Source organism: Chelonia mydas, chromosome 6 (assembly GCF_015237465.2).
Source record: "Chelonia mydas isolate rCheMyd1 chromosome 6, rCheMyd1.pri.v2, whole genome shotgun sequence".
Taxonomy (NCBI): domain Eukaryota; kingdom Metazoa; phylum Chordata; order Testudines; family Cheloniidae; genus Chelonia; species Chelonia mydas.
This window is the reverse complement of record NC_051246.2, coordinates 125,194,656-125,212,488: the sequence shown is the minus strand read 5'-3', so window position 1 is coordinate 125,212,488 and position 17,833 is coordinate 125,194,656. Positions and strand designations below refer to the sequence as shown.

Here is a 17,833-nt window from a genome sequence, read left to right as displayed (position 1 = left end):
TCAACTTGGAAACGTGGCCCCTGCAAATGCCATCATGTTCAGGCACTGTAGCAAGCTGGGATCTGGGTTAGGCAGCAGTGCAGTGGTAAGGCACCTGTTGTGGAAGTTCCTTGCTTTTGGACAAATGTTGGCTTGGGCTAGCAGAATCCTTGACCTCTTCCTGGGACCAAACCCTGCCCTCCTAATGGCAGGATTCCACAGAAACTCCACAAGGTTCTACTAACCTACTTGGGTTATGGAGAATGCGGACCCCAACATTTGCTGCTACATTATTCTCCAAAAAGTATAAACTGAATGGTACTTTGTTTGCTTCCCAGCTGTCAAAGAGCAACTAAGAGCCACACTTACATGTTTTGTAAAAAGCAAGCAAAAAGTGCAACAATATTTCTCTGCATATTTAGCATTGGATATAAGAAACTAATGTTAAAGATTGGGGCCTATTTTCATCATGAGCAGCATGTAGAACTACCACTGACATTCACTAGAACTGTATGAGTCCACCATGTGAGAACACAGTATATTTCCTTATATCTGTTGAGTTCAAAAGTTAAATACCTTTTAAAATAAATATTTGAAAAGCATCTGCTCATCTTGCACTTGCTAACCAGGATCAAAGTGTAAAATGTAGTGCTTTTTATTTTTGCTGTAAAAATCTACAAAAATCAATCCAGATAACTACAATCCCTGAAGTGCTGTAGCAATTAATGTAACAATTGTGCAAAAAGGAAACCCTCTTTGGTAAGATCTAGTATCCAAAGGAGGGGGACCCTTTAACAAATTTACTTTGAATTTTTATGTCTGCATGTTCTCACATTATATATTTATTTTTAAAAATGTTTTATGTTGGAACTTTTGTGGATAATAGTAACACAGGCTTCATTATCAACCACGTGCAACAAGGTGAAGGAGATGCAGATGCGTTATGAAATCTAGAACCAAATTCTCCTCTTCAATACATGCATGATTTCCTAGTGACATCAGCAGGAGTGCCACAGCATAAGCAGGAGTAAAATTTGGCCATTTGTCTAGACAATTCTGAAGTCCTGATACATAAAGTTGAGGCTAAAATCTATTCTGATCTAAAATGCAGTTTTATTTTTAAAGAAACAAAAGTGTTGCTATTCAACCTAAAAAAGACTATTGTTCTTAAGTAAATAGGGCTGTTCTACATTGTTCTCATTATTTACATTATACCTCAATTTATTCCTCGGCATATCAATTTGTCAGTGTCACAACATACCACCTTAACATCCACTTTTAATTCAAATGCATTGAAGATCACAATTGCACATGTTTGGGTAATCCAAGTGTTACTATTAGAGTTATATTTCTTGTATGCAAGTAAAAATGCAGAACAGTACAATTATTAAATGATTACGGACCCAATCCCACAAAGATTTACTCACGTGCTTTACCTTACATACTGCAAGTAATCCCAAAAAGACTTTTTGAAGTCAGAAAGGCCAACATTTATGCCCCTCAGTTTCCCAATTTTTAACATGGGAATCCTTGTTTGTATTTGTAAAGAGCTTTGAGTCCCATCAACGAAAAGTGGTACACGAGAGCTAAATATTAACAGCTTGTATTCAGAGATTTGCATTTTAGGCTCAATTAAGGAAAATGCAATTAAAGAAGTCAGAAGGGCAATATTTTTGTGTGCCAAATACAGTTTTTTGGGTCAGACATACTTAAACACATCTATATCCAGGGTCACCCAGATCTAGGAGAATACAGGGACAATTCACAATAACTTCACAGCTACCATCTAAATTTAAACTGTAGGTCTAGAGTTGGATTTTCAAAAACTCACTCAGTGTAGGGCTAACTCTGCTCCCCGTGAAGTCAACAGGATTTTACCATTGGCTTCAAAAGGAGCAGAATTAAGCCAATGCTGAGTGGGACTTTTGAAAACCTACCCCTAGTCACTAATGGCTCTTAAGGATCCATCCTGTTTATGAAGTGCACTGATTTACATCATGTGAGTTCAATTACTTAAATTACAAGTTTCTTTTTCTGACGAATAATGTCCTGATCCCAGGTGCAACAACCTCCCCTTTCTCTTTCAATTCCCTGAAGCCTCACTTCAGATCAGCACTGACTCCCATTGCAAAATATTAATTTAATAAAGAAAAGGAAAACACACATACAATGCAATTAAGTGAAAAAACACACACACAAATCTACATTTTAAAATGTCAAAAACAATTTTTAAAAACGAGAAAAACACGATGCATGTTACACAAAAAAGTGATCACACAAAAAAACCCCTCATAATTCTATCTAGTGTCAACCTTTCTTTCCTTTAGCTCCTATTTCTTCTGACATAATTTATCTCTAGGTCACATCTACTTGTGATTGTAAGCTCTTTGGTGTAGGGACCCTGTCTCATTGACTGAAAACCTCAGAACATACCAACAGTGCTGCAAAAAAAAAATGCTTACATTTTTCATGATTGTCACAAACACCATAACTAAGTGCTAGCACAAATATATTGTTAGTTTCTACTTTTCTCTAAGAGTCACAATGCTTCTACTTTTCCTCTAAGATTCAAAATGCTTTTTCCTCCCCTTCTGAGGGAAGATGACATAAATATGGCGCAAGAAATGGAAGCACAGAGATCTAACACATTTCACTGAAATATACAAGCTACAATTTAAAGCTTCCTAAGCCAGGAGGAAACGACAAGAAAGAAATCTACAATTACTGTACCTTGGGAACGCTTTCGTTTAAGACATGCAGCATCTGTACTCTCCTTATATCCTCTCCATTTGAACAGAGAAGGGAGGGAGAAGGGAGGGAGGTGGTAGACAACTAAAAGTAAAAACACTGAGCTTCAAAGTAAAATTTTAAAAAGGGGCATCATTTTTCTTTTCATTAGTATTATCACTGAAATGAATGGTCAGGCTTGACAAATATTACTCAAAAATACTGCAAGCACATAATTTCTTTTTTTAAATGGATTTTGTAGCAAAAATGTCAATTCATGTTAGCCAAATGTTATTTCTTCAGTTCTCATAAAACAAACATTTATATCATCCTGGATATGGCACATTTAACACCATCAGTAAAAGACAAATCATGCCACAACGTGATTATCAACCTCACTCAGTGCCTTTGCATTGGCACGTACAAAAACAAAATGTAGTATATTTGTGCCATGGGTAGTATGCAGGAATCTTAAAGGTAATCTGTAAACAATAAAAGTTAGTAACTTTAAGGTCAGCTACTGGATGCCTCTCTCAATAGTATGAGGACATGGTCATCAGAAGGAAGTTAGGCTAAAATATCCTACTGTTTCCCTGTTTCGTAGGTCTGTAAACAGCTGCCTCTCACACAGTCAGACAGCACAGCATACACTCTGCTTGAGATATCCCTTCCATTCCTGAACAGCACTGGAGTTTTCCTATTGTGGTAAGGCAAGTCCGTCATTTTTGTAAGGTTTTCAATAGTCTCGTTTCATTCCTTCCAGGATATAAAGCAAGACTATTGAAAAGAAAGCCCTGGGACTACTTTTCAACATTTGATGGACTTACCTTACCCTCATAGGGAGGCACCAGTGCAGTTCAGTTATGGAAGGGACATTGTGAGAGGAATGAAAGTTGCAGTATCCACCAGGCAGGAAGTTAGGTGATCTGGAAGAAACTGCTCTCACACACCTGTGAAACAGGAAAACAATAGGTACCTTAAAAGTCAGTTTTGATTAACTGCTATTGTATTTATTTGGGGCTTCCAGTAGCTAGTCTGAAAGTGAGGCTCTCCCCCAAAAAAGTGACTGTGTAAAAATGGCGGCATCTTACTAAGTAAAACTGTTCTGTGTGTATTCATTCAGTCATATCTTCTTTCTTTAGTGACTAAGGGCCTGCCTACATGGTATCTCAGTCCACACTAGCTCAGGCGTAAATTCTAGTGCACACTAGCGTGTTGCACACTAACTAGTCCATCTGGACCCTGCTTGCACACACTAAAAGTTCCCTACTGCATGTTAACATAGTACTGCTGAAACAGGACTATATTAATTTGCACTAAGGAACTTTTGGTGAGTGCCAGAGGGCTCCACATGGGCCAGTAAATGTGCTAGATGCTGGTGTGCACTAGAATTGACACCCCAGTTAGTGGGGACAAGCCTTAAGGAAGCTTTCCCTTTTATTACAAAACTCTTTTAGCTCCAGAAAGCCAATATGGTGAAGAATATGTGGTTAAATTCTGAGAGAATGAAATGGATTCTCTATTCTGGTTCCTGTATCAACAAAATCACTAAGTTCCAATTGAAGGGACAGGTAAAACTTCCACAACCCTACTGAAAACAATGGGCTGGATTCCTCCTTTCACGTAGATCAGTATAAACTGGGAGGAGGTCCACTATGTGAAGAGAGTTACAGAGGTGTAAAGCTGATGTATGAGAGCAGAGAATCAAACTCATAAGGGCTGCACTTGTGTAACTGAGGAGAGAATTTAGTCTGCAGTTTGTCACTGCCTGGTGATTATACACTAGGCAGGAAATACCTGGGTTTTTCTTTCCCAGGTTGAATTTGCCAAGCTGGCAATTAAACAAAAAATCCTCCTTTAAAAAAAAAAATTAGGGATGTCAAGCAATTAAAAAAGTTAATCGTGATTAACTGCACAATTAAAAAAGTTAATCATGATTAATCACACTGTTAAACAATAATAGAATACCATTATTTAAATATTTTTGGATTTTCTCTACATTTTCAAATATAATTGATTTCAATTACAACACAGAATACAAAGTGTAGGTACAGTGCTCAGTTTATATTTTTTATTACAAATATTTGCACTATAAAAAACAAAAGAAATGGTATTTTTCAATTCTCCCATTGCAAGTACTGTAGTGCAATCTCTATCATGAAAGTTGAATTTACAAATGTAGAATTATGTAAAAAAAACAAACCCTGCATTCAAAAATAAAACAAACAATGTAAAACTTTAGAGCCTGCAACTCCACTCAGTCTTACTTCTTGTTCAGCCAAGTTTGTTTACATTAGCAGGAGATAATGCTGTCTGCTTCTTGTTTACGGGTTTCAGAGTAACAGCCGTGTTAGTCTGTATTCGCAAAAAGAAAAGGAGTACTTGTGGCACCTTAGAGACTAACCAATTTATTTGAGCATAAGCTTTCGTGAGCTACAGCTCAAATAAATTGGTTAGTCTCTAAGGTGCCACAAGTACTCCTTTTCTTTTAGGAAATACAGACTAACACGGCTGTTACTCTGAAACCTATCATTATGCAAGGCACTGCATTTAGCCGTATGGAGTGGAAATCTATCAATTGCATCCGATGAAGTGAGCTGTAGCTCACGAAAGCTTATGCTCAATTAAATTGGTTAGTCTCTATGGTGTCACAAGTACTCCTTTTCTTTCTTGTTTACAGTGTCACTTGAAAGTTAGAATAGGTGTTCTCATGGTACTGTTGTAGCTGGCATCACAAGATATTTACATGCCAAATGCCCTAAAGAGTCACATGTTCCTTCATGCTTCAACCATCATTCCAGAGGACATGTCTGTGCTGGTTAAGGGTTCTGCTCAATAACGATCCAAAGCAGTGCGGATCGATGCATGCTCATTTTCATCATCTGAGTCAGATGCCACCAGGAGAAGGTTGATTTTTTTTTTTTGGTGGTTCGGGTTCTGTAGTTTCCGCATTGGACCGTTGCTCTTTTAAGACTTCTGAAAGCATGCTCCACACCAAGTCCCTCTCAGATTTTGGAAGGCACTTCAGATTCTTAAACTTTGGGTCGAGTGCTGTAACTATCTTTAGGAATCTCACATGGATACCCTTCTTTGCATTTTGTCAGATCTGCAGTGAAAGTGTTCTTAAAAGAAATAACATGCGCTGGGTCATTATCCGAGCCTGCTATAACGTGAAATATATGGCAGAATGCAGACAAAACAGAGCAGGGGACATTGAATTCTTTGGGGGAGAATTGTGTCACAAATTTAATTAATGCATTTTTTTTAAAAGAGCGTCATCAGCACGGAAGCATGTTCTCTGGAAAGGTGACCAAAGCAAGAAGGGGCATACAAATGTTTAGCATATCTGGCACATAAACACCTTGCAATGCTGGCTACAAAAGAGCCATGTGAACGCCTGTTCTCACTTTCACAGGACGTAAATAATTAAGCAGGCAGCATTATGTCCTGTAAATGTAAAGAAACTTGTTTGTCTTCACGATTGGTTGAAGAAGTAGGACTGAGTGGACTTGTAGGCTCTCAAGTTTACCCTGTTTTGTTTTTGAGTGCAATTATGTAACAAAAAAAAAATAAAAAAATCTACATTGTAAGTTGTACTTTCACAATAAAGAGATTGCGCGACAGTACTGGAACTCCTCACTTAAAGTTGTCCCAGTTAACGTTGTTTTGTTGCTGATCAATTAGGGAACATGCTCATTTAAAGTTGCGCAACGCTCCCTTATAAAATTGTTTGGCAGCCGCCTGCTTTGTCCACTTCAGGGAGGGCAGCCGGTGGAGCTGGTCGGGGCTTGGAACCAGGGTGGACCAGCAGCCCCCCATCCGCTCCCCGTGCGGCAGCCGCCCAGCAGGCTATCAATTGCTGGGCAGTTCAGCTGTCCCTCCCCCACTGCCGTGTGCTGCTCCTGCCCTCTGCCTTGGAGCTGCTCCCGGGAGCCTCCGGCTTGCTTAGAGTGACTTTCTGCAGCTTTGATCCAATAGAAAGGTACTAAATTTGTACTCTCTGCTTATTTTCAAGTTCAACTTCCAGCCTTACTCCCTTCTAACTAAATGTGAATACACATGAAAAACCATCCATCCAAAGATCATAGACAGTGTCACACATGCAGTTAATATTAAATGGTTAAGTGAAATGCTTTAGAACAGTGGTGTTCAACCTTGTGGCCCAGGAGGGTGAAGAATTTTTTTATTTAATTAGAAACTGAAAATGTGTTCTCTGAACCATGCCCTGCATTTTGAAATATGTTTGAATTACCTCTGTCTCTACAGGGAGCAAGCTAGGAGGGCCACCCTATCAACTGCCTCCCTTCACTTCACCTGCTGCCCCAAGAGTAGCTCTCGTCTGAGCCAGGAACACAGGAGGCAGCTGCAATCCCTTCCCTGTTTGTCACACCCCCACAGGTCAGCTCCTCAAATGCAGGGGAGGGAAGAGAAAGTAGCTTTAACTTGTGCCAACTGGCTATTGTTTCCAAGGGACCATCTGCCAGCTGAACCCAGCTGGAGCATGCCATTGTACAGCCACTCTTCCCATTCCTCCCCTCCAACCAATACGCCCCATGTCAATCCTTGATATGCCCTGTACACCAGGAATTGCAGGTTACCAACTCTATGCCTCGTAGGGATTCCCCCATGCCAGGGGAATCCTACAAAGGGAATAGTGAATGGTTTTATCTACCTTTGTGCCACCTGAAGCCAAAGAACAGAACAAAGAATCTGTGCCAAATACTGACTGTGACCCCTTGACTTGAAATATATTCAGCCCTCAGGTCAGACACCACTGCTCTTAAAAAAAAACAAAAACATGTTTTTTCTGTTTAAGATCTTATATTAGCAACACATTTAGCTTTAAGACAATAGATTTACTTTTAAAACCTGCCAGGACCTGAGTTCAGGTTTCTGTTTCTCCTACAACAGCTGCAGACATTGCATGTAGACCACTAAAGAATATAGCTCTCTGCACTTGTTTTATGTAAACTAATGGATAAAAAAACCTAAACTTTAACTCTAGCTCTGGCTAGTATGTAAAGGAAAAAGTGATTTCTGAATTCTTTGTGTAAAAGTGTATTTTAAGTCCACCCTGTGATTTAAGTTGATGATTTAAGATCTTGTACAGTGTTTTGTACTCATTTCAAAAGCATTTTTTCAGTTGAAGTACTGCTACATAGAACAGCAAATGTGAAATTCTGACACTATTTTAAAATTTTTCATTTCAGCCTCCTTCAAGAATTTCGGTAAGTCTATAAATAAAGCTACTGGGTACATGCAGTACAAGAAAAGCCAGCGTGGGACCTTTAAGAAAGCCAATATTTCTAGAAAAATAATCTGAGATATAAACACAAATTCTAGCCATGATTAAAGAGACACTGAAGGTTTTTTTTTAAAGAAATTTTAAAAAGTGATGGATCACAAATGCTTGGAAGCTTGAAATTGAGAACTACATCCTTAATCAATAGTGATTTCACCTTCCATCCTATGTTCAGACTAATTTATAATTGCTGGGTTCACGAATGCTGGGTTAGAGACAATCAATTTTTAGAACAAGAATGAACAAATCTGATATGGAAAAAAACTACAGAGTTGGATGAACTACACAAAAAGTATTTAAAAAGTTAATTTGGGGGCCTTAATATGACACCTAACATTGGTATTTAAAGAGACAAACATCAAGCAAACAATTGCCATATTTCTGGTCGGTGTTTACCATAACAGAACTAACGCACAGTGTTTGAGGTTTTCAGCAGTCATCAGGGGTGTGACAGTCACGTTTAAGGAAGGCCACATGGCCAAATGTCAATCTCTGCTCCAAATAAAGCAACTATGAAATAATGCATTTATTATAATTGTGTGTTAAAATTTGATAATTTGATATACAATTATTTAAGTACAGGCAGAATTTTTTTTTTCCCCTGAAACTGCTGATTTATTTTTGTGACTTGCATTACCCTAAACACTGCCTGTGGAAAAGTTCTCCACATTGAAGCAATCAGACAAATGCAGCCCAACATCCTATCCTCCTCTTCTTCAAGTGTGGCCCTGTCTATAGCTGAAATTATTGACAGGTTTCAGAGTAACAGCCGTGTTAGTCTGTATTCGCAAAAAGAAAAGGAGTACTTGTGGCACCTTAGAGACTAACCAATTTATTTGAGCATAAGCTTTCGTGAGCTACAGCTCACTTCATCCGATGCATACTGTGGAAAGTGTAGAAGATCTTATTATATACACACAAAGCATGAAAAAATACCTCCTCCCACCCCACTCTCCTGCTGGTAATAGCTTATCTAAAGTTTTTCATGCTTTGTGTGCATATAATAAGATCTTCTACACTTTCCACAGTATGCATCCGATGAAGTGAGCTGTAGCTCACGAAAGCTTATGCTCAAATAAATTGGTTAGTCTCTAAGGTGCCACAAGTACTCCTTTTCTTTTTGCGAATACAGACTAACACGGCTGTTACTCTGAAACCTATCTAAAGTGATCACTCTCCTTACAATATGTATGATAATCAAGTTGGGCCATTTCCAGCACAAATCCAGGGTTTAACAAGAATGTCGGGGGGGGGGGGGGGGGGGGGGGGGGGGAGGGGAGGAAAAAACAAAGGGAAATAGGTTACCTTGCATAATGACTTAGCCACTCCCAGTCTCTATTCAAGCCTAAGTTAATCGTATCCAATTTGCAAATGAATTCCAATTCAACAGTTTCTCGCTGGAGTCTGGATTTGAAGTTTTTCTGTTGTAATATCACAACTTTCATGTCTGTAATCACGTGACCAGAGAGATTGAAGCGTTCTCCGACTGGTTTATGAATGTTATAATTCTTGACATCTGATTTGTGTCCATTTATTCTTTTACGTAGAGACTGTCCAGTTTGCCCAATGTACATGGCAGAGGGGCATTGCTGGCACATGATGGCATATATCACATTGGTAGACGTGCAAGTGAACGAGCCTCTGATAGTGTGGCTGATGTTATTAGGCCCTGTGATGGTGTCCCCTGAATAGATATGTGGGCACAGTTGGCAACGGGCTTTGTTACAAGGATAGGTTCCTGGGTTAGTGGTTCTGTTGTGTGGTATGTGGTTGCTGGTGAGTATTTGCTTCAGGTTGGGGGGCTGTCTGTAGGCAAGGACTGGCCTGTCTCCCAAGATTTGTGAGAGTGTTGGGTCATCCTTCAGGATAGGTTGTAGATCCTTAATAATGCGTTGGAGGGGTTTTAGTTGGGGGCTGAAGGTGACGGCTAGTGGCGTTCTGTTATTTTCTTTGTTAGGCCTGTCCTGTAGTAGGAGACTTCTGGGAACTCTTCTGGCTCTATCAATCTGCTTCTTCACTTCCGCAGGTGGGTACTGTAGTTGTAAGAATGCTTGATAGAGCTCCTGTAGGTGTTTGTCTCTGTCTGAGGGGTTGGAGCAAATGCGGTTGTATCGCAGAGCTTGGCTGTAGACGATGAATCGTGTGGTGTGGTCAGGGTGAAAGCTGGAGGCATGTAGGTAGGAATAGCGGTCAGTAGGTTTCCGGTATAGGGTGGTGTTTATGTGACCATCGTTTATTAGCACTGTAGTGTCCAGGAAGTGGAATAGTTTCTCCAGTGAGAAACTGTTGAACTGGAATTCATTTGCAAATTTGATACAATTAACTTAGGCTTGAATAGAGACTGGGAGTGGCTAAGTCATTATGCAAGGTAACCTATTTCCCCTTGTTTTTTCCTACCCGCCCCCCCCCCCCCCCCAGACGTTCTTGTTAAACCCTGGATTTGTGCTGGAAATGGCCCACCTTGATTATCATACACATTGTAAGGAGAGTGATCACTTTAGATAAGCTATTACCAGCAGGAGAGTGGGGTGGGAGGAGGTATTTTTTCATGCTTTGTGTGTATATAAAAAGATCTTCTACACTTTCCACAGTATGCATCCGATGAAGTGAGCTGTAGCTCACGAAAGCTTATGCTCAAATAAATTGGTTAGTCTCTAAGGTGCCACAAGTACTCCTTTTCTTTTAGCTGAAATTATTGTTACTCTGCTTTACAACACCTGTGTCTCTGCACCCTTTCCTACAGAAAAAAACCTCTGAGACAGGTGTCTACTGGTTTTATTCAAGTCAGAAAACACAAACTAGTAGATGAGGAAAAATCTGTCTGAAACTTGGCCTGCACCAGAACAGATTCTAGGGTGATGAGACAAAGGTGACAGGAAAAGGCCATGATGTTACTAATGGAGAAAATAAGAAAAGAAGCAAACTAAAGGAGGAAGAAAAGAAGATGGAGAGCTGCATCTTAGCCTCCTTCCCTGATTCATCTTAGAAGATAACCACTTTGACCTCTCCACTCAAAGGAGCCAGATGCAAAAAACGTCTTGAGTGTCCTGTCTAGTGAGGCTGAGCACAAATGACTCTTTTGTAGTTTCTTTTTTTCAGATTTAATAAAATTATTAAGATAATGTTGAAGTAAAAAGAAAACGGTACAGAGTTTAAGCATAAAAGTTTCTGGTTATCAGGGAATAAGGTACAGATTATCAAGGGGTGCAAAATTCAGTTTAGGAACGGGTGGTGTAAGGAATGCATAATCTGCAAACTCCCTGATTGGGGATAAAAGTTTAACGGGTCAAAGTACAGATATTGAGATATGGGGGTATGTTGTCCATATAATGGCTATGTTCAGGTGTGGAGTATAATGAGTGGATACGATGATGAAGATGGATCTACCCTCATTTGGTGGGATTTAATGTTCAGCGAGTTTATGGTTCCAGTTCATATGGTCCAATGGAAAAAGTCTCTCAGTCCCTTTCCCATAGTTGATGCACGATGTCGTACTGGCTCACACCTCCTGGTACTGTCGGTGGCCGGTGATGTGTTTGATGTAGATGTGCCTGGACCATCGGATGGTGTCCGGGACCATGAGGCGCCCCATGAGCCGTGCGTAGCGTCGACCAATCCCACAGGTCGGTGTTGTCTCTCTCCACACAGAAAAACAAGGGACCAGATTCTGGCCCATGCAACAGCCCCTTTGCCCTGCTCTGTGGGGTCCTCAGAAGGCACAAAGCCAGCTCTACACCCCCCTTACCTGGCAATCCTATCTAGATAAAGACAACGTGCCAAGGACGTGATCGTGGAGAGGGTGTGGCTGAAGCATAGTGGGACTCTAGACCAGTGGTTTTCAAACTTTTTTCTGGAGACACAGTTGAAGAAAACTGTTGATGCCCACGACCCAGTGGAGCTGGGGATGAGGGGTTTGGGGTGTGGGAGGGGCTCAGGGCTGGGGTAGAGGGTTGGAGTACGGGGGTGAGGGCTGTGGGGTGGGGCCGGGGATGAGGGGTTTGGGCTGCAGGAGGAGGCTCTGGGTTTGGGGCTGGTGGGGGGAGCCTCAGGGCTGGGGCAGGGGATTGGGGAGCGGGGTTGGGGCATGGGCTTGCCTCGGACGGCTCCCAGTGAGCGGCACTGCCGGGGTGCTAAGGCAGGTTTCCTGTCCTGGCACGGCAGACTGCGCTGTGCCCCGGAAAAGGACAGCAGCAGGTCGGGCTCCAAGGCGTTAGGCTCGCAAACCACTCAGCATGGCTCTTGCCTGCAGGCACCACCCTCCCCCTCCCCCTCCCCCCCCCCTCCAGCTCCCACTGGCCAGGGCTCGGGGTGGGGGCAGCGTGTGGAGCCCTGTGGCCCCCTCGCCTAGGAGCCGGACCTGCTGCTGCCCGCTTCTAGGGCGCAGCGCGGTGTCAGAACAAGTAGGGACTAACCTGCCTTAGCTGGGCAGCACTGCCGACAGGACTTTTAATAGCCCAGTCGTTGGTGCTGACCAGAGCTGCCTGACCCAGTGCCTTACATTCCACAACCCACTACTGGGTCGTGACTCGCAGTTTGAAAACCACTGTTCTAGACAACCCCAGTCAATGTAACAGCCCCTCACAAGCTGGTTAAATTACAGTAGCCTCATGGTCACTAACATGTTCAGGACCAAATCAGCACCCAATAGTCGTAGGGAAGAGGAGAATGCCAACCCTTTGCCTCTGTACCCAGATGCAGCAAGTGGAGCTCTGATGCAGCATAGGACCCAGCCTAAAACTTCTGATAGGAAGAGCCATAACAAGGAACTTCAGATAACATGAAGGCTTCTTGGATGCAGATACAGATCAATCTGGATATTGCAAACCTGGAGGTCTCGTTACTTTTTTGGACCTTCTTAAAGGACAAAAAGTGACCCTGTATTTCTACTGTTTTTACACAATACACAATTAATCTGTGGGACTCACTGCTACATGCCACCACTGAAGCCAAGATCTTAGTAGGATACTAAAAAGGATCAAACATATACATGGCTAACAAAACATCCAGCTGCATCACACAGACTAAACAAATTTCACATCTCAAAGAATAAGACCTATGCTAAACTGACCTATGAAGAAAGGTTGAAAAAAAATGAGCTTGTTTAATCTGGAGAAGAGAAGATCGAAGGGGTACATGAGAATGGTCTTCAAGTATGTAAAAGATTGTTATCAAGAGGAGGGTGATAAATTGTTCTCCTTATCCACTAAGGACAGGACAAGAACTAACAAGCTTAAATTGCAGCAAGCAAGATTTAGGTTAGACATTAGGAAAAGCTTCCTAACTGCAAGGGTAGTTAAGCACTGGAACAAATACCTAGCAAGATTATGGAATATCTGTCATTGGAGGTTTTTAAGAGCAGGTTAGACAAATACCTAGCAGGGATAGTCTACACAATACTTAGTCCTGCCTCGATACAAGGGGCTGGACTAGATGACCTACTGAGGTCCCTTCCAGTCTTACATTTCTTGGATTCTAATTTATGAGGCTTAAGAAAGAAGGAAATCCCATGAGCTGGTTATTCCATTAGGGGGTTTCCTGCACCTCCCTCTAAAGCATCCAGTACTCGCCACTGCAAGAGACAGGACACCTGACTAATGGAATACACCCTAATCTAGCAAAGCAATTCTTACTTGCCCAAGACCTACAACTGATATGTCTTAAAGGTCCTGAATAATTCATGATTATTTTCCTTGATGAGGGATTGGAATCCAGGATCAGAACTAAGGAAAGGGATAACCTGACTCAGGCTTCCTCCTCCTACAGAGTGGGACATTCCCCTGAAGGGAAAACACAGAACTAAGAAAGACACTGATATGAGAGTAGCCCTTGGGCTATGGGTCTTAAAGTATTATGCCCTTCACAACTGGTGCATATGGAGCCCACTGCGATGACTTTCTGCAGTGCAGTAAATACGAATACATTCTCTCTCCTTGGCACTTACTTTTTTGGCGTTTGCATCTACTGGGATTATTCCTGTCTAAAGAGAGGAAGCGGCATCACTTCGCATAATCTTAAGCAGTGTGATTCTACTGCAAGTGCTGCACTGTGGGATTGCAGAAAAACGGGGTGAGACACATCTGATAAGCTATTGGTTTATTTTCTACAGAGGATCAGCTGGGCAATGGCAACAGAAGAGACGATGAAATGGTAGAGAGGATGTGCCTCGATCACTAGGCTAAAGGATACCACAGGCTGTCCCAGGGTTTTCAAGCCAAATTAGGGAGAAAAAGTTGCCCCAAAAATGAAAGCAGTTAAAAGGAACTAAACTAAACTTCCTGTCTATAGGGAGGGAGGGAGATTTCTGCCATGAAATTCTTCAGCTTGCAGCCATCGTCTACATATGGCTGGGGCCAACTCCAATAACATAATCTGGATTACTGATCTCTGGTATATGAACAATGTGCTTTTTTTTATAGTATAGGTTAGTTTTTAAATATAGATTAATATTCCATAGTATATTTTGTGAAAGTAATTAAGTCTCACTATTCTGCTATTAAATCTTTGCTGAGAATTTAGGACTTCTGTTGCTGTTTTTGTATTAGCATCAGCAAATTTCTACAGTGCTCTCAAAACAGTACAGCTATGAGTGATAATTAGAGGCCTAGTCTACCATCAGTTAGTATTAATGAGAGCTACATATGAGCCTGGGGAGAGGGTAAAAGACTGCTTATTGTAGCACACTATTATATCAACTGTAGCAGACGTATACAAAACATTTAATGAATTTATACACATAATACACCACTTTCCCAATTAACTACTCAGGGGAACACTTCCAAGCACAGGGCCACTTTTTGTAATTTCTGTCCAAAGTATTTTTAAATGTATATTTTTTAAAAAAAAAGTTTAACAGTAAAGTTGTCTTAAAAAAAAAACAAAAAAACCTAAAGCCCAATTTAATTAATTTATATTTTGAAACCCCTGTAATTGCAGTCCTTGGTTTAATGGGAACTTCACAAATAGTGGCAAGTAAGGACAAAAACTAGAAAGTTAAGAATACTGAACTTTTGTTGTGCTGTACTTACCCAGAACCACTGATTCTACTGTCTGTGGTAATTAGTTCAACAACAGTAATTTCAGCGGTGTGATCTTAAAAATGTGAAATGAGTTTGATTCACAACCTTGAGAAACATCTGCTCAGTGTTCTCAGCCTGGTCATTAAAATACACGGATTTCCATCACAAAAGCAACACACAGAATTTAATGCAACTGCAAACTACTCTGATAGTCCTGGATTGAGCCAAAATGAAAAATGAAATATCCGATCTGTGAAAATGATGGTCCCATCATGGCAGAATTTAGGTAACTGGCTGGACTTTTAGAGCCAGTTTACACTGAGGTCATCAGCACCTTTCCTGGCCCATCAACAGAAAACCTTAGTTTTAATGAGACTTTCAGATACAATAAAAAGCCACAACATGAAATGAGGCAAAATGCTGATATGACAAGAAATTCACCCATGAGTTTAGTTTTACATAGAACGCTGTGAATGGTACCATTTTTGTGATTCAGAAATAAATCCTAGAACCATCAAGCTACATTGAAAAATGGGAAAAGCAACCAGAGCAAATAATCGCTAGTCACCATGCAAGATTACCGAATACACGAAACATTCATATTAATAGAAATCTGTTTCATAACCACAGTAATACAAATAAATAATAATGATATGAACAACAGTACAGGCAATATCTTACCTTCTTTCCCATCTACAGGTTTTGATACCTCCATATCAAAGTTCTCTTGCATTTGTTGGCCTCTGAAACAATTGAGATGTTCTTGTTCTATTAGATTACTTTCTTCTTCTTCTAATGGCTGCCATGTACCATCAATAAACCACTGCCCACGCATTACAGGGATTTTATCAGTTTCTAAAAAGCAAACAGGAGGGATTTAGTATTTAACATACCAGAAATTAGCACTAAATAAGTAAAAGAATTTTAATTTTGTTACGTTTTGATGACAATCTAACTTCGCTGTTGAAATCCTTAATGTGGTAACTGCTGTTGACTTATTACTAAAAAGTAACTTTTCCTTTGTGGCCCAATTCAATATTTTTAAAATGGTCCAATTTACATATGGGCAAGAAGCTGATTTTTAGGGATTTCTTCAGTATGGAAGCCAGAGATTCTATTAAAACATAAAACTGCATTCTCACTAAGGGCCAAATTTTTAGTCTCACTCCAACCTCTAAATCTGCATGAAACTATTTGTATTTACAAAATGGATAGCTGGGCATTCAGCTTCACAGTTTGCATACAAAACATCAGAGGCCTGTGCTGAAAGTTTGCACCAAAGTGTATCCTTATAGTCAGTAGTGGCTGTTGCCCAACATAAGTGGAGGATCTGCAGGTAGCAATCTGCAACCCCTTTCCATCTGCAAGCTAATATCTTCCAAGTGAAAAACGGGCACACTGTAGTCAGGGGGTGTCACCATGAAGCGTTTCAGTGGAGGATAAGGGAGTTGGTGGAGAAGTGGGAAGCAAAAAGTGCATCCTCCCCCCTCCGAAAAATGAAGGACTGGGACACTTTTACATAAAGGGCCCAGTGGAAGAACACAGTTTTTTATCCCTTTGTGACCATTTTGCTGTTCTTTCCTACACCACACACCCATCAGCATCAAGCTCCAACACTATGTTGGAGAACGCACCTTTTCCCCCAACACACAGGAACAAAACCAGGAACAAAAGCTGAAAAAAGCATAGTCTGCTTCCACATGGCTGAACTGATGTAGTGCCACAAAAGCCTATATTCCTGATCTGTGCCTCCTCCTTTGGTGCTTTCCATCTAATGTACTGCTGAGCCAGAAGTCCTTGGTGCAAGTCAGTTGTTCTGCAGTCTTTGGGTTCGAGCAGACCAAGACTCACCAGAAGTCCCTCAGAGGAACCAGGTGAGCCACTGTTTTCTTACAAAGGTAGGCTCCAAAGAGGGGAGCTAGGACAACAACTGGGGCATGCATAGCGTGTGTATATACAGCTAAACAAATTCAGACATGTTCTATATGTATGGTAGCTAAGAACTCTCGACAATGACAAGGACAAGTTCTTCAGAAAGAGACTAACAAAGAACTTGGCTTCATGACTGAAAAGAGCCAGGCCGCCCTGGAAAGAGAGATTTTTTGGGAGAATGGAGAAAGGAGCTCTCCTCTGAAAAGAAACAAATGGAGGCAGACAAGGACTGTAAGGTTATCACAACTAAGTTTTCCTCTTTGTCATTAGGAATTCTAACCAACTGTAGTAAGGTTCTCTGCAGAACTTGCCTACATGAGAATAAGGCAGATGTTGTTCTGTATTTCAGTCCTTGTTTTTACCAGTATTTTCTCCTTTTTGTTTACAAGACACCCCTGAGGGTTTTTTTTTTGAGCTTTCCATCTAACAATACACATACTGCATAGAGGTATAATCCTTACAGATTCATTGGAGAACCAAGAGGGCTAAATCTCTCAAGCATTCTAATAGAATCGCTATATAGCGCATACTGTTTGCATTACATTGGAAAAACTATTTGAAAAGAGGTTCACAAGAGCGAGAAGCTGCTTCCAGAGATTCCTGAATGGCAACCACCTTCCTGTCTCCCTGTAGCAGGAAGCTGGGACATAACGGGAGGGGAAAAGAAAGGGGAAGAAATGCAGCTACAGCCACTTTGGGAGCAGAGCTTCCACTGGTTCTGGAGCAACTAGGTATAGGTGGGGGTGGATGAGTGGTGATCCTGGGGTGTTGAGGCAGACAGGGTACTGGGGTGGCCTGCAGGGTCAGGAGTGTGCGGTGGATAGCCTGGCACAGCTGGGAGGTGGGGAGAGCAGAAGGCCTGCAGCAGCTGGAGGAT

The 17,833-nt window shown here is 41.2% G+C and overlaps 1 protein-coding gene across 4 annotated transcripts in view; it reads right to left on the bottom strand.

The window, feature by feature from the left end:
• The window catches only part of DDHD1 (DDHD domain containing 1), a 115,076-nt gene that overhangs the window by 74,330 nt on the left and 22,913 nt on the right, over nt 1-17,833 (bottom strand). For 3 of the 4 annotated variants that reach the window (XM_037901284.2, XM_037901283.2, XM_037901281.2), the window contains exons 2-3: nt 15,706-15,879; nt 2,710-2,811 (exon numbers count right to left, since the gene is read on the bottom strand). In XM_037901284.2, coding sequence (XP_037757212.1) covers nt 2,710-2,811; nt 15,706-15,879 — 276 coding nt within the window. The remainder of the gene's footprint in view (nt 1-2,709; nt 2,812-15,705; nt 15,880-17,833) is intronic. The other variant, XM_037901282.2, reaches the window with a different exon arrangement.